The following is a 25,056-nucleotide window of genomic DNA, read 5'->3' as shown; positions in this document are numbered from 1 at the left end:
ATTAACTCGTCATGTCTACGATGAATGGATGTAAACCTGAATGTTTAAGTTCACATCTTACATATTAAATCTAGTTTCTTGAGTGTTTTTGTGACATAATTTCATGAAGTTTTAGGGCTATTGTTTTAAAACTTTCACGGCTGAATAATAAATTGCCTCAAGTCTGAATATGTTATTCAGAATATTATCTGTTCGGCTACAAGTGGGAGACATTAATTAGAAAAGGAAATAACTGTCCTGCATGCTGATAATTAAAACAACTGTTCACTATTACCTGACTGCATTTAATTAACACAACCTTGCCTGCGGCTGTTTGAGCAAAATGCAATAAAATGCGCATGAATTTTAAAGCTTGTTGGTAAAGCCAACTTTACAGCAGTAAACAGAATCACTCAGTGAATGGCTTTAACTCTTCTAGTGAAGGGGTGAAAGGTCAAATACAATCAAATTCATCCAATTATTTAGAGCCAATTATGATGAATCAAGCTGGTCTTTTAGAAATGACTTTAACCTTAGAATTAAATTAGTACTTTATCCTCTACGGTGGGGGTGAGAGGGTTAATTCATCCATCCATTCAGCAGACGGGAAAAGAAAATCACATTTTCTGCTGTGGTTCAGGTCAAACAACCTGAACTGGACTGAACTGGTTTCCATAAATTGACCAATTTTGAACTCAGATTAGTTTTGAATTTTAGGCATTCGAAGAAAAGAATCAGTTGAGATAAACAAATAAACATCAAGTAACACAATGAATGGTATCTCTTGACGTAACGGCCGCATTTTGAACCATATCATGACATGTGGTTGAAAACACTAAACAAAGCTTTTAATCACTTAAACATTATAAATTAACAGAAGAAACCCTGGTAAGTTTGAACAGTGCCTGCTATGCAGAAGTCACTTTTCGTTTTGAAAGTGTTTGTTCTGTAATTTGGGTGTTTAAAACCCAAAGGCACCCAAAACCTGAACTATTCTAACCCTGAGCTCTACTGCTCTGACTATCTGAGGAGGATTTTGTGCAAAAAAATGTAATAAAAATGTTTACTTGCCCATACAGATATAGCAACTTGCATAAAATAGAGCATAACAGGTCCCCTTTAAGACCAAAAATATTCATATTTTCCGTGGTATGGCCAAATATTTTTATGTGGATCGTGGGAAACAACTGATCACTCATAAATTAGGCTGCTATGCTGGATCACAGAGAGATGGAGTTCTGGAGTAAAAGAGAAACTTTGACATTTCCTGTTGAAGCCAACACAATTAGAATAAAAAAAAGGAGCTAAATCTTTAAGCACCAAAACCCGAACAGTCATCCAAACCTGCAGAAACGTGTAAATGATTAAATAAACTTAAACCAAACTGAACTGGCCCTGAGAATGCGGCTGTGGTTACGAAGCTTTGAGCGTCTGAAGGTTTGAGGCTTTTCTCTATATCAGGTTTTATTTGCTGGCGCACCTCCAGCAGAGGAACGTTTTATACCTCCATCCTCTGCTCCTGTAACAGCTGACACATCGAGTGATATTAAATGAGTGGCGAACCTTCCTCTGCTCTCCATTATGAGGAGTTAATTACAGTCACTGAATTATTCACTTGGAGGCTGAAGCCTGGTGTCTGCAGAGAAACAGACTCTGGAACGTTAAATATGCCGACTTTAACGTAGGAGGATGAGATGCAGAGCAGCAAACAGAAGGCGTTCCTGAGTTATGATAGAGACGAATAAAGCTATTTTAATAAACTACCACCAGTCTGATATCTGATTGCATTGATTTGTGTTGGTTATAGTCAAAAATCTGGTTCTCTTTTCTGTTTGTGCCACAATCCATTCCTTATTTCTTATAGATTTAGTATGAAACACAAACAAGGAAGAAATAATTTTTTACTAAAGATGTGAAACATTAGAAACATTTTGTTCCTGGAACTGGCACTCAGCAGGAAGAATCAGTCACACGTTTTGTTGCTTTATTGAGGATTCACAAAAGGTTATACTCTCTGCACATGGAGCGTGTTTTAGGCAGGGTTTTTTTTTTAAATATAATTTTGTTTAAGTGATAATTGCAATGAATTTCCTCAAATAAATTACACTAACAGTACCAGTTGTACTGTCTAAGATCTTGTTTTATGCCATTTTTAATTAAATATTTTCCACAAATGTTAACATCCCATAGAAGAAAATGCATCCATCTTCTTTTGGGAAAAGTTTTATGTTTTTCTTTATTTAAATGCCTAAAAATAGCGATAAAATGGGGGACGAATCACAATTTTCTTAAATAGGCATTTATCAGTTTTAAAAAAAAAAAAGTTATGTAAAATTTATGGCTCTAAATTACTTTTATTCAGCTGGATTATGTGCAGAAATGGATTGCTGTTTTGGTACAACATCCCAATCATTGATCAATCCATCAGTCCCTGCAGTACCACCAGGACCGTCCACACTTTTCAGATTGAAAAGCAATCGTCACAGCTGTTTACCCTTTTGGTCTGTCACATAAAATCCCAGTAAAACATTGTAGTTTATGGCTGCAGGTTGAAATTGAAGCTGCATCTTGACATCAGATGAGTCCCGCTCTGCCTCTGGGAGGGAGTGATGCAGCTGAGTGTGTTTCAGTGTCTCTGCCTTTTTCCCCCTCATCTCTCCCAACTTTCCCACATTAAACACTTGAACCATAAAAGGAGACGCAGATCTTCTCCCTGCGCCTGAATCAGCAGCTCAAGCCGAGGAGGAGCTCCGCTGGGCCGGCAGGAGCCCGCCAGCCGCTCCGCAGAGCCCCAAGCCCCCCGAAGGAGTCCGAATGGACCCGAGCGGACCCGAGCCTCCACCTGCCGCTGCACAGCGCGCGCCTCCCGCTCAAACCGAGCGAGCTCCGCACGAGCGCCCAGCTCAGCCCGGGATTTAACCAGAACCAGAAGCGGGTCATTTCTCTCTTTTTACAAGTTTTTATCCAAAAACTCTTTATAAACTAACGGAACCGGAGCGGTTTGGACTCTAAAACACATTTAAAGAGTTCCCCCCTCCCCCCCCTGACTGGATCAAAGTAAGTCCCGCTGTTATCCGCAGTGAACGTTCTTTTCCATTTAAACATCTGACCGCTTCCCAGCATGAGTCTGCGGACTAACGGCTCCCTGCCGGACCTGTTCCACCAGAACTCCTCCTCCAATCGGACCGGGCCGCCGGACCCCGCCGCTCCACTGGACCTGAGCCGGGCGGTGCCGGTCGGAATGGTGCTGGCCTCCTTCATCATGTTCGCCATCGTGGGGAACATCCTGGTCATCCTGTCGGTGGTCTGCAACCGGCACCTGCGGACCCCCACCAACTACTTCATCATCAACCTGGCCATGGCGGACCTGCTGCTGGGCACCACCGTGCTGCCCGTGTCCGCCACCCTGGAGGTCAGTGAACGCAACACTGATCGATCAGTCTCTGATAATTATGGATTATATACCTGTTTAGTTTCAGCTCTGAACAGCTCCAGCGAAACCCAGAAAGTAGGAAAAGTTATTTTTATATTGAATAAATTGGTAAAATTACAGTAAAGGTGAAAAATACAATATTTAGTTCTGCTTTAAATTCAGCTGTTTGGTTTCCTTTTTATGTTGCTGAGAAAACAAGATTGGAAAAGATAACAACATTAATAATAATAATAATAACAAAGACATGGAAAATGTCAGCATTTATTGTACCATATTGCTAATATTAGTGAGATAAATGCAAATGTAACAAGTGTAATAATTATGGCTGCACAGCAACCTGGAAATCTAAAATAGCAATTCATTTTAACATTGAATAAATCCTTTAATTAAATTCAAATCAATTCAATATATCTTATTGTAATAAACATGTAGGAATAGTATATTTTATTTATATTTTAACATATAATAAATAGTATTTATTAGCTGTATGATGTAGAAAAATGACCAAATCTGAAATCACTGTGGCAACCAGATGAGTGTATGTGTATATTTTATTGTGTATATACATGCATGTTTCTTCTTTTTAAATGGCTCCAGATTAATAAAGCAATAGAACAAAAACGGATAAATAAAAATCCTTCATTCATCCCAAAAGGAAACTAAATTTGATCAGAACTGGTTTCACCAGGTCTCTGCTGATGGCGATGCTCTGAGCTGGAAGGATTTCCTGTAGCACTCAGTCCAGCTACGGCTCTGAACAGGCCTCTGACTGAAGACTGTTGCTGTCTAACAGGCTAATGACTGTAACGACATGCTAACACTAGCATATCCTTTATGACATCATCAGCTGCTGCTCGGCCTCCTTTGCTTCAGCCACTCCTCTCTGGTTGGAGATGCTGGAGTCTGGGAGACGAGATGATCGGCCCTGGAAGACTCTTCAGGGTCAAAGTTCAGGGATTATTTTAGTTGTAGAAATGCTAATCAGCTGCTCCCCGTCGTAAAACAAAGCATTGCCATGGTTACGCTTCACCACTGTCTGAAAGTTGAAAGGAAATGTCAGCTGAAATGTCAGCCTGCCATATATTATATCCAAGCAATGCTTCGGTGTTATGATTATGCATATTTTGATATTACAATAATAATTATAATTTGATGTGTTTTGCAGCTTTTCGAACAATAACATAAACATGTAACGTTTGTAGAAATACTAACATCCTGTTGGTGTTACTTGTAATGCTGTAGTAGGGGGAACTGTTACTGTAAATGCAGTAATAATAACAATAATAATGATATAATTAGTTGCACCCAGATGGAGGAAAATAAAAGAGGTGAAAACAGAAATCATTTGAGTTGAAGCGATTTAATCAGTTTGTGTAAAAATGTGAAATATCTGTTTCCTCAGATGACTTTTGGCTTCAGCAGCAGATCAGATTATTCCATTAGCTGACGGCAGACAGAACGGCTCTGTTTGGAAACAGTTGTTGACTCGTTTTAAAGAATCGGCGTAATAAAGACCAGCTGCAGGAAACACACAACCTGCACATCCACACGCACCTTTCTATTCTATTTCAGGCCAGACGGTTCATTTTTTGATCCAGCCCAGAAACAAACTCAGTAAATGTTTCTGTTCCAGCCAACATGGCCGCCGGTTCATCCTGAAGAGGAAACATCAGCAGCGATTCCTCACCTTTGAACCACGCTGTGACTGCGGATTAGTAAAAACAGGATCTTGCATTATTCTCATTTTATCATTATGTTAGTTAAAAATTGTCTCAAAATGTCACTAAAATCTTTTATTATGATCATTTCTGGGACATTTTATTGGCTGGTCAAAAGCTCAAGTTTGTTCAGTTTCGGAACCAAAGACTGATTTGTTTTGGTGGTGGTAGCATCATGCTGTGGGGGACAGTAAAGATGGTCAGAAGATTCATGGAGCTAAATCCAGAACTAATAGGTAAATAATTTTACATCAGTTGACATACAGTAATAAACCTGTTGCAAAAAGCAACAAATCAATAAATAACAGGATAAATTAAAATTAACTCAATAATTTCCATGATTTATTGTTTCTCCTTCTACCAAAAACCGGATAATAAAAGTTTTCACTCTGGTGTTTAGATTTCTCTTTTATTTGAAGGACAATTTTGTTTAATTTAATAATTAATTTTTTTTGTTGTTTCTGTTGTTTTGTTTATTTGTTTTGGATATCTAAATGTCTTCCAGATCTCTCAGTGCTAAATGTTTATTAGATTTCATAGTTTATTGATCTTTGATCTTACCTATTATATAACTTGAAAATTGTCTCAAAACAACAATATTATCGTTTATCATGATAATTTGGGACGATTTATCGTCCAGGATTAATGTGTTATGGTGACAGGCCTGTACAGTAGAAACTTTGTTTTAAATTCACACGAAATGGACATTTTATACGAGACATTTTATAAAACAAAGATAATAAAACTAAACTCTAAAACACACACAGCCATATCAAACACACACACATACACATCACCATGTAGGCTGAACTAAATGTTTTTTCTGTTCAGTTCCAACAGATTCTTTAAAAACTTTGTTCCAGTTCAGAAGCCTACTGGTTTTCCTCACAGAACCGGTGGGACTGGTTTAAAACCAGCAGAACATCCCTGAAGCGTTGTGTGTGAATCTGAACGGTGCGGTGGGCCAGTCTCTCTGACGTTCCTCCTGGTTCCTGCAGGTTCTTGGCTACTGGGTGTTTGGTCGGATTTTCTGTGACATCTGGGCGGCGGTGGACGTGCTGTGCTGCACGGCCTCCATCATGTCGCTCTGCGTCATCTCCATCGACCGCTACGTGGGCGTGCGCTACCCACTGCAGTACCCCATGGTGGTCACCAGGAGGCGCGCGCTGCTGGCCATGCTGGGAGTCTGGATCCTGGCGCTGGTCATCTCCATCGGGCCGCTGCTGGGCTGGAAGCAGCCGCCGTCACAGGTAACACCGGGCCCGTTTAACCAGATCAGAACCGTCTGACTGGAACAGGATAAGAACAACATCAGATATTTATTAAATGCTTTCACGCTCCAGGTCCAGAAACCAGAGGAAACTATTTACTGGATTCATCTCAGTTTATTTCCATCATGGATGTAAACAGATCTGTATGTAGATGATATTAAGGTTGCTGCAGCCAGTTTACACTATTATCACATTCTGCACACAACTTTTTAAAATTGAGATTAGTTTTTGTTTGATTAAATAATATTGAGACAAATGTATCTCCATATTTGTAGCTAAAAAAATCCTCAGAACATGAAGAAGCTCAGACCTGAACTTCAATACTGTGATTATTTAATAACTGGATTCAAAAGGTGATTAATAGGTTCATTCACAGACAGTGAAGCTTATGGCGGAACAGATTTTCAGATAAAGAATGTTTTATAATGTTTATATTTGCTGTGAGTGTGTTGCTCTTTCGTTCGTCTGATGGACGGTCAGTTCTGACCTCTGAGGCTGTGAGCGTCGAGGCGTTCAGGGAAACTTCGTTTCCACAGAGAGACGAGCTGAAATAATCCAACACACACGTCACTGTGGGTGGTCGCACAGTCACATTGGCTCATCATGTTTTCATCTCATTTTAGCAAACAGCGTCAGAAAAACAAAGAGTTCATTCATCCTCTGGAAACTGAGTTAAATATTACTGAGATTTTCTCCACAGCTAAAGACTCAAATCATTTAACAGCTTTTTCCTCCTCAGGTGGGATCAGCTGTTTTTGTTTCTGCCTCATTCAGACACAAGTCAGAATAAAAACTGAATGGTGACTAGAGGCCAGACTCTGTTAGCTGTTTTATCACCTCAATTCATCACCACATTTACAGAGTTTAACCTTTGGATGTGTTCAGGGTTCCAACTCAAGGTGGGGATTTTCATTTTTGCATTGAGGAAAAACAGATGAGCCCATAAATATTCATACACCTGGAGCCTCAAAAGCTGATAAAATGATAAACACAGGAACTCATTTTAGGGGGGAAAAAAATCACTTTTTATTAATGTATTTTATAAAAATGTCTTTTTTAAAATGATTAATGGGAAAGTCAGTATTTCTTTGTTTCTCTAGTTGTCATGGTTACTCTGTGGTGAAGAAAGGAGGCTCTGTACCATCACCCTAATCTCTCCTCAGATTGATTCAGGCTGCGTCACTCTGAAACATGAACCACCAGCCAGAAGAATCAGGTCAAATCAGTATGAACAAGAATAAGTTTATATGAACATCCTACAATAATATCAACCTGGAAACACAAACGGTAAACGATGAGACAATATGATCAAAAACAAGTTAAAGATTATCTATCATTTAACAGAAACAGAAAAACATTTATAAAAATATAAACAGATGAAAACTTCACTGTGAGGTTAATCTCTGTTTTTATTATTTTCCTCATATTCTACACATTAATCTTTTAAATGGGATTAATAAATTATATTAAATTTAAAAGTTGTTAAATTATTAAAAACTAACATTTAAGTAAGATAATAAGCTGCAGGAAATAATATTTCTAATTTTTAAATGCTGTTTTAACCTGATGAGTTGAAATAGAAATCAGGAGCTAACCCTCCTGGTTGTTCAGTATGTTACTTTTTAATACTTTAGGATTAAATATTATCTCTTTATCTCTCTGTATTAGTTATCAATACTGACAGCGTTGCTGTGTCAGTATTACTTATTATCTGTATTTCTATCTGTGTTGGTGAGTTTTGAGTCGTTCCAGTTCCAGACGGTTCAGGTTCTTTTAGCAGCAGATGAACTAGTTCCCAGAATCTGTTTGTGGATCATCAGCAGACGGTTCTTCGTCTGTTCATACGTCTCTGAATTCCTCTGTGGGTCAGAAGCAGAAGCTTCAGTCCTCCACCCACCTTCATCTTCAGCAAATCTGGGGGGGGGGGGGGGGGGGGGTTATCTCAAAAACCTGGAGATCAGTAAAAACTGATCAAATTATTTTACTGATGATATTTTCCGTTTGGTAACATTGTTTCTTCTTTCTGTGATTGATGAAGAAAACCAGGTGACTCATCTCCTCTCATCCTGACCTGAAGCTCAGGTTATTTTGGACCTTTAAGGATTTTCTGGTTCTGGTCTTCATCCTCAGTCGGTTGATGAGACAGTTTAACAGGAACCCTGTGCAGATTACTGTTTAGATTACTGGATTTAAATAATCCAAACAGGGTCAAACTTATACATTGGGGCTGCATCTAATTGTTGTTTTGGAATCGATTATTTTGACAATTTACTGTAAAAAACCCCAAAAGTTCTCATTCTGCAGATTTCTTATTTAACAACTTATTTTATTTTAGATATGAACAATGCATTAAAATACGCAAATAAATAAATCTTAATAAAAAAATAAAAACATTTATAGAAATTATAAAATGAACCTTTTATTGTGTAAAAGCAAATAACAGCATTCCTTTAGAGCAAAGGATGCCTCTGCAGCTAACACCTTTTTCAAATATCAAACTTTCTGCTGGATTGAACATCAATACATTGTATTGATCTGGGGATTAATTATGGATTAACTGATCAATAACCGGACTCAATAGGTGTCATAATGTTTTTTGCCTCATTAAAATCAAACTTGCCGTGTTGTTTTGATTTTTTTCATTCTTGAAAAATCCGTCAATCTCTATAGCAACCGTTTAGCTGTTCAAAACGCCTGAGTGGGCTTAGCCCCGCCTTAGAGACGCAGCTCCTCCCCCCACTCAGCACCTTCAGACTAGCCAGCAGTAATTAGCAAACAGCTGGTGGAACTGCTGAGCTCATTACAGGAGTTACTTCTCTGAGCAACGCTGGTAAAAACGTTATTAAAGGGTTAGTAGAGGAGCCATATTGGGCAGAACTTCAGGTACAGACAAAGAGACAAAGGTGCAATTTCAAGGAATTAAATCAGGAAGTAAAATTTCTTTTAAGTCATATTTGATACACAGTATTTAGCATTTTTAAACCAACTGAAGTTAGCATAATTACTTAACTGTGCTATAAAACACACGATACTTTAACTTCTGCTCTGAGTATTGTCCTTTCAGCTAATGGCCTTTTTAGAGTCTGTATAATCCAGATAACGGTTAATCCATTAGTAAATTAGTTGATTATTTCAATAATCCATTAATCATGATGAATCATTTCAGTCAGGATATAAATTATTCTCTTTAAGACACTTTTATCTTCTGATGTTTATTTAGATGACTCTCCTCAGTGTGAAAACCAGCAGCAGGTGTTCTCCAGGGTACTGAGAGGTGAAAGGTCAGGCTAAAGTTCTGCTGTGTGTGTGTGTGTGTGCAGGATGACACGGTGTGTGTGATCACAGAGGAGCCTTTCTACGCCCTGTTCTCTTCGCTGGGGTCCTTCTACATCCCGCTGGCCGTCATCCTGGCCATGTACTGCCGCGTCTACGTGGTGGCCAAGCGCACCACCAGGAACCTGGAGGCCGGCATGATGAGGGACCGCGCCGAGGACTCCAACGAGCTCACCCTCAGGATCCACTGCCGGAACCAGCAGATCCACGACCTCTGCCCCCCCGCCAAGGCTGCAGGGGGCGGAGCCTCGGCCGGCCGGGGCGCTCTCACAGTCAAGCTGCTCAAGTTCTCACGAGAGAAAAAAGCTGCCAAGACGCTGGGCGTGGTGGTGGGCATGTTCATCCTCTGCTGGCTGCCCTTCTTCCTGGTTCTGCCCATCAGTAAGTCCATACAACAATGCTGATTGGTTCATTTAAACCAGACAGGTCATATCCAGTATGTGTGGGGTCTGCAGAGGTGTTAGCTGAAGTCAGCCAAAAGTGTCTTCAACAGATCATCCATCAAAGATCTTCTATTTGTCTATTAGCTGACAAAAAATGCGTCAAAGGGACTGAAAATGTTGTTCAGTCCAGCTTTTCATAACCTTCAGAAGTAAAAGTCAAAGTAGAGTAAACATTAGAGATTCTTAATGAGATTCTTATCGGAGGTGGGATGTTATTTTCTCACTTTGATACATCTGTTTCCGGGTCAGAACCCGTCACAGCAGAACTGAGGCGCTTCATTAGAGGAGAAACAAGAAGTCCAGCTGAAAATCAGTCCGACACGCCGCCTCCCATCAATCCTGAGCAAACATAATTTCCTCTGGTTCTACACTGATAGAACCCATAGTTCTCTCAGCAGGCCTCACCGTGTTTCCAGGATGAAACCAGATCCATTTTTACCTCAATAAGAGCCAACTGATGCTGAATGTCTGGAATAGTCTCAGCTGCGGCTCACCAACTTTCACAGAAAAGAACCTGAAACTGGTCCAGTTTCCTCACCAGGAAGTTTATTTCCCACATCATGGAAGTTTATCACTCTAGATCCAGCCGATCCCAGCAGACAGGAAGCGGTTTGTAAACAGTCTGTGAGATCTGTGCTGCCACACGGATCATCTGAGTACTGAGGAGGATTTAATAAACTCAAACCAGCAGCAACAGGTTATTCTAATCATCTGTTCTGTTTTTCATTTCAACAAACTAATTACCAAAGTTTTACGTCTTTAAAAGAACTGGATCCAAATCGAACATTTTCCACCAGCCCTGTTCCGTCTTCTTTAATCCCACTCCAGTCCGTTTGCCTAGAAAGTCCGGTTCGGTTGATGAGGTCTGAATGCTAATCGACCTCTGACCTCTGGTCCTATAATTTTGGTCTGGGTTCGGTTGAAGTGAACTCTGGTTCGGTTTGAATGTATATGTGAACGCCAAGCGAACCGGAGACTGCTCCAAAAGCAGGAAGTGGACTACAGTGCAGGGCGTTCTGGGTAAATACAACCAAAACAAACGTGCTAACCTAGCGCTAGCAGGAGAAATGGCTCATGGTTTTTAAGCAAAGACTAAAGAGAAATCCTCCAACCACTGAAATTTGACGCCTCCATTTTAGTTTGCATTTGGTGAAGAAGGAAGTTGCTCTCAGTGTCTTCAGAGGTTTTTGTGTCGTTTCCTTCAGTGGTTGTTGGTTCGGCGCCCCCACAGGCCAGGAGAGGAACAGGTTGCTCAAAGGGTTTGGTTGGTTTGACTCTGAACCCGACCCGGTTCCTCTGGACTCTTAAAACATGGTTGCTTCAACATCTAGAGTAAACTCAGTCTCATAGGACCTGCAGCTGGATCTGTGGGCTCGGCCTGGTTATCTGACAGACCGGACCGGACCAGCTCAGCTGTTTTCTCTTCAATAATGTGGGAAGTTTGTCTCAGGCTGAGTTTCCATTTTCCAACAGGCTCAGGACGGTGATGAGGACGGTCCACTCAGGGACTCGTCTCTCTGCTGAGTCATGATCTGCACTGCGTCCTCACAGGAAGCTCTGCAGTGTTGCATTAAATCTGCTGCAGCAGAGCAGCTGCAGCATCTGACCTTCGGATCCAGGAGTTACAAAGAACAAAGTAGCAAATAAAGCCTTTAATAATGCGTTATATTTTCTTAAACTCAGCTTAGTTTATATTATTACACTTAAAATAATATTATGTTTTCTTAAAAAAGTCGTTTAACTTTTCCTCTGAGATCAGAAACAATAAAATTAGTTAGGTGATTTAGGATTACTATTTTAAAAATCAGATATTTCTAAAAATATTTAAATTAATTTCATTATTTTGAAACTTAAACTAAAAGGTGAAGTCCAAACTAATTTAATCTTTAATTTTCTGTAGCTTTGAATTAATCTGGATACCAGTTTCAGAAATATATTTTCATTAGGGGTTGGACGTTTTAATTTTTAATGGAGCTAATTCCAGGCTCTGTAATTAATAATCACATTTTAATCAAACCATATATCAACAAAATCAACATTTTCAATTCATAAAACCATTTTGCTGCTAAATTATTGAATAAACAGCCGCATGAGCTCAACAACAAGTGAAGCTTCTTTAGAAATCAGGGCTGTGGATGCTAACATTAGCATTAGCTGCTACATGTTTAGCGTTGAGATGCTATTTTAGGCTAGCATAGCTTTGCTGACAGGCTAACTGCTTTTAGCCCAACTTGAACACAACAATAGCCTGTTCATATCTGGTTGTTTAGAAGCAGAAACTAAAATTAAGAGAAGCTGCTTCGTCCTCCATTGCTGCTGTTGGCGGATGTGTGTCAGAAATGCGGGCGTACCAGAAACACATGAAAACAAAGGTTCCAGGTGGAACCCTGAGTCCAGCTCCTCCGTTCAGTCCAGCTGTCCCACTGAAACCTGCTTTCCGTCCATCAGGCAGCGTCTGGAGTGTCCTCTATGGTTTCCTAGCGACCCAGACGTGTCGTCGTCGGTTTTATTGATAGTTTTTCTTCTCAGTTGCCAGAAACCACTTCAGAGTCCCTCTAACTGGCCTGAAACCAGCTGAATTCCTCCAGAAGCTCCTGGGAACCGCTGGACGACGTGGCAGGAACCCAAAACTTCCCCTCGCCTCCAACCAAAATAAGCCCTGCTGCCGGTTTGGAGGAGGATCTCCAAACTTGGAAAGATGAGTTTTCCTGGGACTGCTGCACGGCAGGCAGGTGTCACATGGCTCCATCGTCTGGTTCAACCAGGAAACTCTTCATATATAGTCAGAGATCAGAGCCTCAGGCGCAGGATGGCCTTACAAGTCCATGAGCAGTGGCGCTGATCCACCTGCTGAGGAGCTGGGCCGATCCAGAACCTGATCCCGCTTAAGTCCAGGAAGATCCAGGGACACGCTGCGAATCATCAGAGGATCATCAGCGCGAGCTCTGGGACGAGCCGAGGAAGACGAGGAAGCTTTCCTTCAGAGGCGAAGCTGAGACTGAGAAGCTGAGTTTTTATTTTTCATTTTAAATGTTAAAGTTAAACTAAAGCTGAATTATTCCCAGCGTTATCAGAAGGGTTTGATTCCACTGATTATGTAGAATGATGTGAACACTGTCTGACTGGCCTGTTTTTTATTCAAATTAAAGACATTAGACATTATATTTAGCATTTCTACCTGCACTTTCTGAACCATTTGAAAGAAGGTTTGTTGAAGTTTATCTTTGACATGTTTGACAAAGACAGTCAACCTGTTGTTATTTTCTAGTGGCTGTAATTCTCCTACCTGCTCTGACTAACACATTAAAGTTGTTTTAACATGTTTGACCAGCTAGTGGAGCTGTTGGTGTTATGATGAGCTCTTCTGATGCAGTTATCAAATTCATGTGTAATTCAGGATATTTATGTCTGTGTTTTTGTGTAAGAAACATTTGAAGTGAATTCAGCTGTTTTTCTGTATCAGATCCGATACTAAACCTCAAATATTGATATCAGAAGTGAAAAAGTGGGTCTGTGCATCGATAATGAAGTATAAATAAAAACATTTATATCCTCCATTGTTCCGTTACCTTCTCTCGTCTCACTTTCTCTTCACTATTTAGCTTCAGACTAAATGATTTACTTCTGAGCCAGCTAAATATTTAGCTTTAAACTGTGACATTTATAAATGAATATGGTAAAAATATGACTTTGATAAATGAACATTCATATGTTTTCTCCTGGTTCAGGCTACTTGCTGTTAATTTGGTTTGTTCCTTAACGAGCCTCGTTAAAAACGATGATCTTCTTCTCTGTTCGTCCTCAGGCTCGTTCAACAGCAGCCTCCGACCTCCAGAAACGCTCTTCAAGGTCATCTTCTGGTTGGGATACTTCAACAGCTGCCTGAACCCCATCATCTACCCCTGCTACAGCCGCGAGTTCAAACAGGTAAGGCTATGAGGAGAAGCTCCTCCCCTCCCCGGAGCTTTTCTCACCGCTCTGCTCCGCCCGCAGGCCTTCATCCGCATCCTGCGCTGCCGCTGGAAGAGCAAGCGGCAGGGCTGGCAGGCGTACTACAACTACCGCTGCCAGCAAGGGTCAAACGCCTCGTCCTTCCTGAACGGCAGCCAGCAGACGCTGTCCTCCGCCGGCCATAGCCCCTGCTGCGTCTCCGCCAAGCTCCGCCCACCGCCTTGGCCCTCCGCCGCCAAGCGCCCGCTGCCCGGGTCGGCGCCAAGGCCCGGTCCGTCCCCGCTCGCAAAGGATGCTGGGAGGCCGGGGACGGGGCCAACGGCATGAGAATCACCAGAGAGGAAGAGGAACGACACGGGGGAAACGCCCTCTGAGAACAGACAGGAAGTGATGTCATAAGCACTGACCAATCAGGCTCTCAGTCTCATGGACGCACCTGGCTCCTCCAATTCCAGGTGTAGACTAAGAACTCCAGGCTTTTATTGTGAAGGAGGCAATTAAGATCATGTAAAAACAGAACCTGATCAGATCTGCATTTTATTTAATTTAATCAGAGAGTTTTTATTAATAGGAGATAAATCCATAATGAGTCAGTTTATCTGCTTAAAGCTGTAAAATAAATAAAGCAAATATACGCCGAGTTTAAACTGATTTTAAGTACAGATTCTCTTAAACTTGATATTTATTTATTCTGTTTTACATTGTGATGAAAACTTTCAGATCCTTGCAGGCTTTTATTGTGAAAGTATCAGTGGTTGTATTACGACTTTTATTGTGAAGGTTTTTTTATATCTCAGTGTTGAATTGAATCCAGCTGTGCCCCCCAGATGTTCCTGCAGCGACCCGAGGATGAAGAAGTTCTAATGACGTTTTGATGAAGTTCTGAGACAGGCAGGAAGTTGGGAACTGTTAGTTTTAACCTGGTTGCAGGAAGACTGCTGCTGTGTTCCTGCAGCACCACCTGGCGGACAGCGGTAGAACTGCAGCCGCTTTGATTCTCTGTTTTAATGTTTTTCTACTTCCAGCATCAGCAGGTCTGTGTGAGTTCACCTCCTCTGTTCGGTTCAATAAAAACCTGTTTGCTGTGTTGTAAACTCATGCCTGGGTGTTTCTGCTCTCATCTGGAGCCGATCTGGACCGAACCCTGAGTTGGAATCACTGCAGGTTTTGCATCGTTTTGTAGTTTTAGTTTTTTAGATTGCCTCGGTGGTGTTGCACAACATTATAGTGTGATGTAATTTTATCCCTGCTCATTTCTTAAAAGTTCTGGCCCCTCTTGGCCGCTGCAGTTAGAACCAAACAAGTAGCTTCTATTCTACACTAGTCAGAAACTAACTCCCAGAAAACTGCGAAACAACCGAAACACTGAGTTCTTTTAAACCGAGGATGAAACCCACCTGTTTATAACTGCTTTTGATTCATAACTGGAACATTTATTCATGTATATTTATGTATATTTAATTACAAATTGGCAACTTATTTCATAACAGCGTACTGTACTATGTTTTTGCCTTGTGAAGGACTTTGAACTGTCTTGCTGCTGAAATGATCTTTACTAATAAACTTCATTTATTTGTGTAGATAAAAAGCTAAACTTAAATCAGTGGAAATATGCAAAGAAGTCAAACAAGATTAAGATTAAAACTCGCTGTAAAAAAACAACAACAAAAAAACACCTGTTTTCAGTTAATGCTAACGTCAGGTGACTGAGGAGAAACCAGGCCAGAACATTTCCTCCTTTCGGGATCGGTTCCAACTGCATCAGATGGACCTGCATTGATTAGATCTGTGAATGAAAAACAGTTCTCTGTTTTTGTTTTTAATTAAATCAGGCAGTATTGTTTAGCCAAGCTTAATGGAATAAATCCTTAACCACTGCACATTTTTGTTACAGGTGGTGCTGGCACAGGAAAAAATCATTTAATCAGGGCAATTGAATATGAATCAAAACGTTTATTGTCGACTGTGAGTCGATAGTTGCTTATCAAAAGTGTTGTTATTGGGTAAAGGAGCACATGTTGTGTAAAAATGTGATGGCTGATATCTGACATCCAGGAGATGAGTTATTGTCACTTCCTGTTTAGTAGTGAAAGATTAGCAAGAACTTCCTGTAGGGTTTGATAGACATGATGTGTTGTTATGAAGAGTTAGATGATCCCATTTGATCATACACACAGTGAAGAAGTAGGGATCAAACAACAATTTCAGTATTTTCTGAGAGACTTCATCATCATGTCATTTATGTCACTTATATATGAATCAAAGTGTAAAAGTAAGAAATCCAGCAGAAAAAACAGGTGACTTCCTGTTGGAAGTGGGAGGGGCAGAGGTTATGTCATCAGTTAACCATGTGAATGTGATGAGGGCTGGTCTATAATGAGACATAGAAAGTCTGATGCAGCTCTGACTTTGTATGTGGAAGTTATTGCACCTTGATGTTTTATGGCAAATAGTCAGACTTTGACACTAAGCCACGCCCACATGAAAAATCCTGTGATAACTGTTTGACCTTCAGTGCCTCAAGGTTATGCTGAGTGATTCTGAAGTCCGTATCTCAAAAGCTGTAGGACGAGTTCGATCAGATGAGATGTCTATAAAAAAGAGGAAATGGCGGCTTTGATCCAAAATGACCATCTTCCTGTTGAGTTTGGACCATGGCTCCAAGAGACGTTTTTGTAGGTCCTGACCAGATACACATGTGTACCAAGTTTCATACGTCTGGGTTGAAGCATGGCTTGGAGCTGATGTTTTAAAAGCTTCTAGGGGGCGCTGTAGATAAATTAGGCCACGCCCACCAAGGATTCTTATGGATTCCTGTCTGGGGCTGGATAAGGATCCATCCCAGTAAGTTTGGTGCAGCTCAGTCGAAACATGTGGAATCTAGAGCCAAACATATGGCAATGGTGTTACAGGTCACTTCGCCACGCCGCCACGCCCACCTACTCCATCAAAACCAGTCAGGGTTGGAATACACAACCACTTATACCACCGCAGGTACGGAAAACCACAAACGCAAAAATTCTAATTTGTAGAAATCTACTGTTAATCTCTTCATGTTAAATAAAAAATATTACTTAATATTTAAGTATTTAGTCATTATTTCAGCTTGACTCATTCAGAACTGTTCTGATCGTTTCCATAGCAACGATCAGAAGCAAGACCTTGCCCCAGAAGTCCAGTGAGCTCACTGATGAGGTCATAGATGACATCATGTACATCACAATAGATCAAAGAAGTTCTAAAGATTTAATGTGTTGCGCTCCAACATTGAGCCCAAACAGTTTTCATAGAGACCAGGAACAACGGCAGCCAAAATGAAGATCCGCGATCGCCTTAGAGCGTTTAGGGAAAAACTTAGTTTCCACCCAAAGGCGATTGTGGAGAGGGAGGACCCACTAAGCCCCATAAAGATCACAAAGAACATGAGACGCCTTGAACGAGACTTCAGACCTGTGGCACACCTTTCTAAAAACCTGTCTGCTTTGTCCAGCTGGCACTCTGTGTACATGACAGCCTGTTTTTTCTGTCTGTACATGTGCACAGTGTGGTTTAGCTGGACATTTTCCTCCATCGTGCTCCTCGGGATTCTCCAACTTTCCATAAATTATTTAATTACCAAAGGCTGGAGGATCCCGGGGAGCATCATACCCGACATGTGTGAGCCAGGGGAACATCTGAAAGGCACAAGTGTCTTACAGATGGTTCACTTGGCTTTCAATTCTGCTCAGAAAACCCAGGAGCTTTTTGGAAACATGGCCGACACGCTTGAGAAGATCAAAAATCTGTGCATTTGGGTCCGGCCAGAGCTCACAGTAAAGATCTACGTGGGACTCTGGCTGGTTTTGATCTTCTCATGCGTGTTGCCATGCCAGCTGCTGGGTTTTATCCTAGGTGTTTCTGTAGGGATCAAGATTTTCATCATTGACTTTATCTTTGAAAGGTTCCCGAAGCTGCGGCAGCGGTTTAACACCCCCTACAACTTCTGGGCTAGTTTACCCACCGACCTGCAGCTGAGGGAACCCAGAAACACCTGGTGGAGCAGATGGATTGCCACGGCAAGGGCCCGATGGAGCTCGGCCCGAAGGAGCATTTCTAATGCTCTTCTCGGTGCCAGAGAGAGGCGTTTTCTCCCTCAACGCTCTCGATTCATTGGGACCTTCCAAAAGTGGCGATGTCGGGTTAGGAGAAGGTAGCGGACAAAAGTGTGCCCCAGGTCTGTCTGGACGACGGCAGCAACTAGTTTTGGAAAGGCGTTTCAACGGCAAGGAAGAACCGGCGGATGTCTGTGGGAAAAGGTAAGAAATGAAATCACACCTGACGTTACAGTTTCTCCAGCCCCTCCTCTTCAACATGATCAAGGATCTTTTGGAGAGGAGCTAAAAATAACAAATTCGGAAGATAAAAAAAAGTCCCAGAACAAATCATTATTGACCATTTGAGGCTGGAGAAATCTGACTGGGACTCAACATTTAACCTGATGTGTTCAGTTAAATTAAATTATGGGATTGAAAGGTAAAAAGATTTGACAGGTTTCCTGTTTGCAGGTTTCTCTCCGGGTGCTCCGGCTTCCTGCCACAGTCTGAAATTGAGACTGTTTACTTAATTGGTTTCTAAATTTTGCTTAGGTGTGATTTCTTTTCTTTTCTTTTCTTTTAATAAGACATTTGCCTGGGTCTGAGTTCCTGCCTGGGTTCTTTTGTCTTTATGGGGTTTGCATTTTCCCCAAGTGCATTAGTGGGTTCTCTCCGGCTTCATCCCAGAGTCCAACAAAATGACTGTTGGTTTATTTGGCTTGTCTAGTTGACCTTTGCCCCCTCTCTTCAAAAAGTAGTTTCCGGTTTGCAGGTTTCTCTCCGGGTACTCCGGCTTCCTGCCACAGTCTAAAATCACAACTTTAGTTAATTGGTCTCTATATTCTGCTAAGGTGTGATTGAAACATTTCTTTTGTTTTCTAAAATGTGGATTGCCACAGCAAGATGGCTGCCCCTTGCTGTGGTAATCCATCTGCTCAGGAAGGTGTTTCTGGGCTTCCTAAGCTGCAGGTCGGTGGGTAAATTAGCCCAGAAGGTATAGGGGGTGTCAAACCGCTGCCGCAGCTTCGGGAACCCAGCCTTGGCTCTTCTGTCTTCATGGGGATTGAATGTTCTCCAAGTGGGGCCAAAACTATCCATCCATCCAGCAAGGGGGCAACGTTGGTGGTGCAGGAGACGAATCCCTGAAGGCCGGTCCGGCGGACAATGTCGGCGCAGGGGCCGGACCACCTGGAGGCGACGAGGGAGCCCTGGGACCACCTGGAGGCGTCAAGGGAGCCCTGGGACCACCTGGAGGCGACGAGGGAGCCCTGGGACCACCTGGAGGCGTCGAGGGAGCCCTGGGACCACCTGGAGGCGTCGAGGGAGCCCTGGGACCACCTGGAGGCGTCGAGGGAGCCCTGGGACCACCTGGAGGCGTCGAGGGAGCCCTGAGACCACGTGGAGTCGTCGAGGGAGCCCTGGGACCACCTGCAGGCGACGAGGGAGCCCTGTGACCACCTGGAGACGACGAGGGAGCCCTGGGACCACCTGGAGGCGTCGAGGGAGCCCTGGGACCACCTGGAGGCGACGAGGGAGCCCTGGGACCACCTGGAGGCGTCGAGGGAGCCCTGGGACCACCTGGAGGCGACGAGGGAGCCCTGGGACCACCTGGAGGCGTCGAGGGAGCCCTGGAACCACCTGGAGGCGTCGAGGGAGCCCTGGGACCACCTGGAGGCGTCGAGGGAGCCCTGAGACCACCTGGAGGCGACAAGGGAGCACCAGGAGGCGGAAAATCGGAGGGCCTTCCATTGAGGAAGCTGAGCCTGTGGACTCTGGGTTGGGCTCTTCAGTCTCCGGGGACGAGGTCGCCGAGGTGCTTAAAAAGCTCCTCGGTGGCAGGGCCCCGGGGGTGGATGAGATTCGTCCGGAGTTCCTTAAGGCTCTGAATGTTGTAGGGTTGTGTTGGCTGACGCGACTCTGCAATATTGCATGGACATTGGGGGCAGGTCCCCTGGATTGGCAGATTGGGGTGGTGGTCCCCCTGTTCAAAAAGGGGGACCGGAGGGTGTGCTCCAATTACCGGAGTGTCACACTCTTAAACCTCCCTGGCAAGGTCTATTCAGGGGTCTTGGAGAGGAGGTTCTATCGGATAGTTGAACCTCGGATTCAGGAAGAGCAGTGTGGTTTTCGTCCAGGTCGTGGAACACTGGACCAGCCAAGGTGTTGAGGGGATCCTTTTTGGTGGCCTTAGGATCACGTCTCTGCTTTTTGTGGATGATGTGGTCCTGTTGGCTTCATCAGGTCGTGATCTGCAGCTCTCGCTGAAGCGGTTTGCAGCCGAGTGTGAAGCGGCCGGGATGAAGATCAGTGCCTCCAAATCTGAGTCCATGGTCTTCAGCCAGAAAAGGGTAGAGTACCTTCTCCGGGTCGGGGGTGGAGGGGTGGGAGTAGGAGGTGTCCTGCCCCAAGTGGAGAAGTTCAAGTATCTCGAGATCTTGTTCACGATTGAGGGAGAAGAAGGGAGCGGGAGATCAACCGGTACAAGCGGGCGCTGTACCGGTCTGTCGTGGTGAAGAGAGAGCTGAGTGAAAAAGCGAAGCTCTCGATTTACCGGTCGATCTACGTTCCCACCCTCATCTATGGTCATGAGCTTTGGGTCATGACCGATAGAACGAGATCACAGATACAAGCGGCCGAAATGGGTTTTCTCCGTAGGGTGGCTGGGCTCTCCCTTAGAGATAGGGTGAGAAGCTCAGTCATCCGGGAGGGACTCAGAGTAGAGCCGCTGCTCCTTCACATCGAGAGGAGCTAGTTGAGGTGGCTTGGGCATCTGGTCAGGATGCCTCCTGGACGCCTCCCTGGTGAGGTGTTCCGGGCACGTCCCACCGGGAGGAGGCCCCGGGGAAGACCCAGGACACGCTGGAGGGACTATGTCTCTCGGCTGGCCTGGGAACGCCTCGGGATTCCCCTGGAGGAACTGGAACAAGTGGCTGGGAAGAGGGAAGTCTGGTCCTCCCTTTTTAAGATCCTACCTCCAACCCAACCTACCAAAGATAGTAGTAAATTCAAGTCTAGGATTCCTGTATAAAGCCTGTTTTATGGCACATTTCAGCAACAGCAGTTCTTGTTGCTTTACATCACAAGTCATAGAAATAAATAACAAAGATATTTATCATTTTTAATCTGTTCTTCAGGTTCAAAATGTTTTTCTATCCTTTTATCTTCACAATTTCATGGAACGTCTGTAGAAATGTGATTATAAACGCTAACATTAGCATTAGCTGCTACATGTTTAGCATTGAGGCTATTTTAGGCTAGCATAGCTTTCTGACAGGCTAACTGCTTTTAGCACAACTTGAACACACTGGTCTCTCCCAGCATCCAATCAGATCGTGGCGCCGCAGGCCCAGGTAGAGCAGCCTGCGCCCCTCCTCACTCCTCCTCTTCCTCACTCACACATTGATCAGATTTTCTCATTTAATCTGGTGATAATATAATTTAAACCGGAAAAATCAAATTCACATTTTTTATCGATTATTATTATTGTTATTCTTATTATTACTAGTATTGTTTGTTTTGATCGGAGCTTTTCTCCACCAGGTGGCTTCAGAATAATTAAGATGTAATAATTTAGATTTTTTTGCATTTTTTATCTGACATATTAATAAAAATCTGGATGTTTTCAGGTTTATTCCAGTCAGGTGATTTACCTGCTGGGTAAACAGAAACAAAATCCTGACCTGCCTGCTGGGACGAGTTTAATGTTCACTGCAGTCCAATCATGTTAGAATAAATGTTGTTATTAACCATAAATTTGTTGATTTATTACTCAATTGATTGATTGATTGTAAATCAGGATTTTCTGTCTGACTGATGGATGTTTCATCATTTTGGTGTTTCAATGTTGGTGGTTCTGTTGCTCCAGGTCAGGGCCGTGCAGAGACCTATGGAGGGGCCGGGGCTCAAATTTAAAAAAGGGGCACATTGAACAAAAACTCCGTACAACAACATAGCAACAACCCATATTAATCAAGAATCTAATTGGTTCCTACTATATCATTGCCATCATGTGGGGAAATGCAAAGCAAATCTAGTCTATATTTTCCCCAACAGGTATAAAGTTTCTGTTTCTGCTGCTGACAGTCCTGGAGATCTGAGCTGATCTGAGACTGTAGCTGTTAAACAGACCAGAGGAGAGAAGGTCAAAGGTTATGAAGTTATGAAATAAGAAAATTTGCTGCCATTTTACTAATTAAATCCTAATAATATCTATTTAACCTCTAGAACAACCTGGCTGCAGACTGATTTATAGATCAAAAAGCTCAAAGGGGTTAACTCTATATAATAGTTTGATGTTAAACTTCTAGATCTAGAATTATAAGACTGGGATATCAAGGCAAAGAAAACTCAATAGCTGCTGGTAGGGGCCATTCAGGGGCCTCCAGACACTCAGGGGCCCCTAGAAATGGTTTAATTGTAACACAGCCCATAGATCTAAACCTGTAGCATCATTTATAGAGAATGACAATGTTATTACATTTTATTTAATGTATTCAGCTGAGAAAAATAAATAGTACATTTAGGATTTAATTAGGACGTTTACTTTGTAAAAGTTTAAAGAATCATCTTGATAGTTTGATTGTTGTGTTACCATGGCTACAATATGGTGTAATCTTTGTGTTTGAATTGGGTTTGTTCACAAATGCATCACAGCAAATAACCAATAATCAGTGATTGATTTTAAACTGGGCCAATAAACCTGGTCTCCTTCTCACAGATTCACCTGATCGATATTTAAACATGTTAGTGATGCTGAGGTTCTTAGTAGGACGGGTTCCAGAGGGTTCTGTCTAAGGCTCCATATTACCTTGGGCTGGCCCTGGAGGAACAGCTGCTGTGATGCGCATCTCTGGAGTCTACCTGGAATCTACCTGGAATCCACCTGGAACTCCTTTCAAAACAGTCAGTTTCAAGGAACCACCCATAGGGAAAATACCACTTTTTATCCATTCATCCACACCATACACACTTTTTTTCTCCATATTTAATTATCATACAGTCAAACATTTCACCCGGAGGAGGAGATTGCGTTCTGGAACCACGTAGACCCATTCTTCTTGAATTGGGTGGCTTATCCTCTTTAGACTGCAAACGTCTTTGCAGAATCCAACAAATCAGCTTTGTGGTCGCTCTGCCTCTTACTGCTCTAAGAGGGGCCTTTATTTCCGATAAAGGTCTTTAGGATTCTCTAAGGGTTTAGTTCCCTCAATGTAGAAAACCAAAACTCAAGAAAATACTTGCCTTGTTTACCAATAAGGACTTTCACTAGGACTCTAACCTAGAAACCTGTGGTTCCTTTTTTTTCTCTTAACCCGGTTTGGGACTCGAACCCAAACATCTGGGAGGGACTCTACCCCACCGCTCTTTTATTTATTTATTTTATATATTTTTAAATTTTTATTTCCTCTGGGACTTTAACCCAACTTTTCCTCTTAATACTGCCAATCTCTATTCCCCAGCGTGAAAGGGGAATAGAGATCCTTTAATACAGTGATGCCCAACCCCCGGGCAAGAAATAATTAAATATTTCCGTTTTATGTATTACTTGAGTCTGGAGGATCTATTGTTTTGAAAATCATTTAACCGGATTCTCTCGGTTACGTCTTGAGCGCCAACATTGAGCCCACAAGCAGCAAAATGAGTAAGAAACAGATCAGATTCTTTGGAAAGTTTCTTAGCGAAGTGGAAAAGACCCAGAGAAGAGACAGGAAAATAGATTTACCCTGGTAGGTTATTCCCACATTGCAAGCCCGCTCAGCATAATGTGGTGACCAGCTCGTTAATGAGGCAATGAAGCTTCAACCTGCTTCGCCATGTAGAGACCAAGCACCCTGAGCATAAGCAACACTTATGCAACATAAGCCCACACAGTTTTCATAGAGACCAGGATCAACAGCAGCCGAAATGAGGATTAACAATCGCTTTAGAGGTTTTATGGAAAACCTCCGTTTCCACCAGAAGACTATTGTGGAGAGGGAGGACCCACTAAGCCCCATAAAGATCACAAAAAACATGAGACTCCTTGAACGAGACTTCAGACCTGTGGCACACTTTTTTAGAAACCTGTCTGCTTTATCCAGCTGGCGCTCTGTGTACATGACAGCCTGTTTTTTCTGTGTCTACATGTGCACAGTGTGGTTTAGCTGGACCATTTCCTCCATCGTGCTCCTCATGATTCTCCACCTTTCCATAAATTATCTAATTTCCAAAGGCTGGAGGAACCCGAGGAGCATCATACCCGACATGTGTGAGCCAGGGGAACATCTGAAAGGCACAAGTGTCTTACAGATGGTCCACTTGGCTTTCGATTCTGCTCAGAAAACTCAGGAGCTTTTTGAAAACATGGCCGACACGCTTGAGAAGATCAAAAATCTGTGCATTTGGGTCCGGCCAGAGCTCACTGTAAAGATCTACGTGGGACTTTGGCTGGTTTTTATCTTCTCATTCGTGTTGCCATACCAGCTGCTGGGTTTTATCATAGGTGTTTCTGTAGGGATCAAGTTTTTCATCATTGACTTGATCTTTGAAAGGTTCCCGAAGCTGTGGCAGCGGTTTAACACCCCCTACAACTTCTGGGCTAATTTACCCACCAACCTGCAGCTGAGGGAGCCCAGAAACACCTGGTGGAGCAGATGGATTGCCACAGCAAGGGCCAGATGGAGCTCGGCCCGAAGGAGCATTTCTAATGCTCTTCTCGGTGCCAGAGAGAGGCGTTTTTTCCCTCAACGCTCCCACTTCATTGGGACCTTTCAAACGTGGCGACGTCGGGTTAGGAGAAGATAGCGGACCAAAGTGTGTCCCAGGTCTGTCAGGACGATGGCAGCAACTGGTTTTGGAAAGGCGTTTCAACTGATG

At 42.8% G+C, this 25,056-nt stretch overlaps 1 protein-coding gene across 3 annotated transcripts; it reads left to right on the top strand.

Moving 5' to 3' along the window:
* The first annotated feature begins 2,250 nt into the window (after positions 1-2,250).
* On the top strand, positions 2,251-15,226 carry LOC114153837 (alpha-1A adrenergic receptor-like). Of its 3 annotated transcripts, XM_028032618.1 has the most exons (6): positions 2,271-3,036; positions 3,146-3,391; positions 6,129-6,380; positions 9,722-10,115; positions 13,983-14,104; positions 14,171-15,226. In XM_028032618.1, the coding sequence occupies exons 2-6, from the start codon at positions 3,221-3,223 to the stop codon at positions 14,453-14,455; spliced, it is 1,224 nt and encodes a 407-aa protein (XP_027888419.1). In that variant the 5' UTR covers positions 2,271-3,036; positions 3,146-3,220; the 3' UTR covers positions 14,456-15,226. The 3 variants fall into 3 exon arrangements, with proteins under 3 accessions (XP_027888420.1, XP_027888418.1, XP_027888419.1); XM_028032617.1 differs by having other exon boundaries at positions 2,269-3,391; XM_028032619.1 differs by lacking the exons at positions 13,983-14,104; positions 14,171-15,226 and adding an exon at positions 12,707-13,732 and having other exon boundaries at positions 2,251-3,391.
* The last annotated feature ends 9,830 nt before the right edge of the window (positions 15,227-25,056 follow it).

This window comes from Xiphophorus couchianus, chromosome 11 (genome assembly GCF_001444195.1).
Source record: "Xiphophorus couchianus chromosome 11, X_couchianus-1.0, whole genome shotgun sequence".
In the NCBI taxonomy this organism is placed as follows: Eukaryota; Metazoa; Chordata; class Actinopteri; order Cyprinodontiformes; family Poeciliidae; genus Xiphophorus; species Xiphophorus couchianus.
Note: the sequence above shows the minus strand (reverse complement) of the source record. Positions and strands in the feature narration are given on the sequence as shown.

Excerpts from the sequence above, each read along its gene's own strand:
- LOC114153837 (XM_028032617.1), top strand. The coding sequence starts at position 3,101 with ATGAGTCTGCGGACTAACGGCTCCCTGCCGGACCTGTTCCACCAGAAC. Across the intron at positions 6,381-9,721 it reads GGAAGCAGCCGCCGTCACAG|GATGACACGGTGTGTGTGAT; the intron begins GTAACACCGGGC and ends GTGTGTGTGCAG. Across the intron at positions 14,105-14,170 it reads ACAGCCGCGAGTTCAAACAG|GCCTTCATCCGCATCCTGCG; the intron begins GTAAGGCTATGA and ends CTCCGCCCGCAG.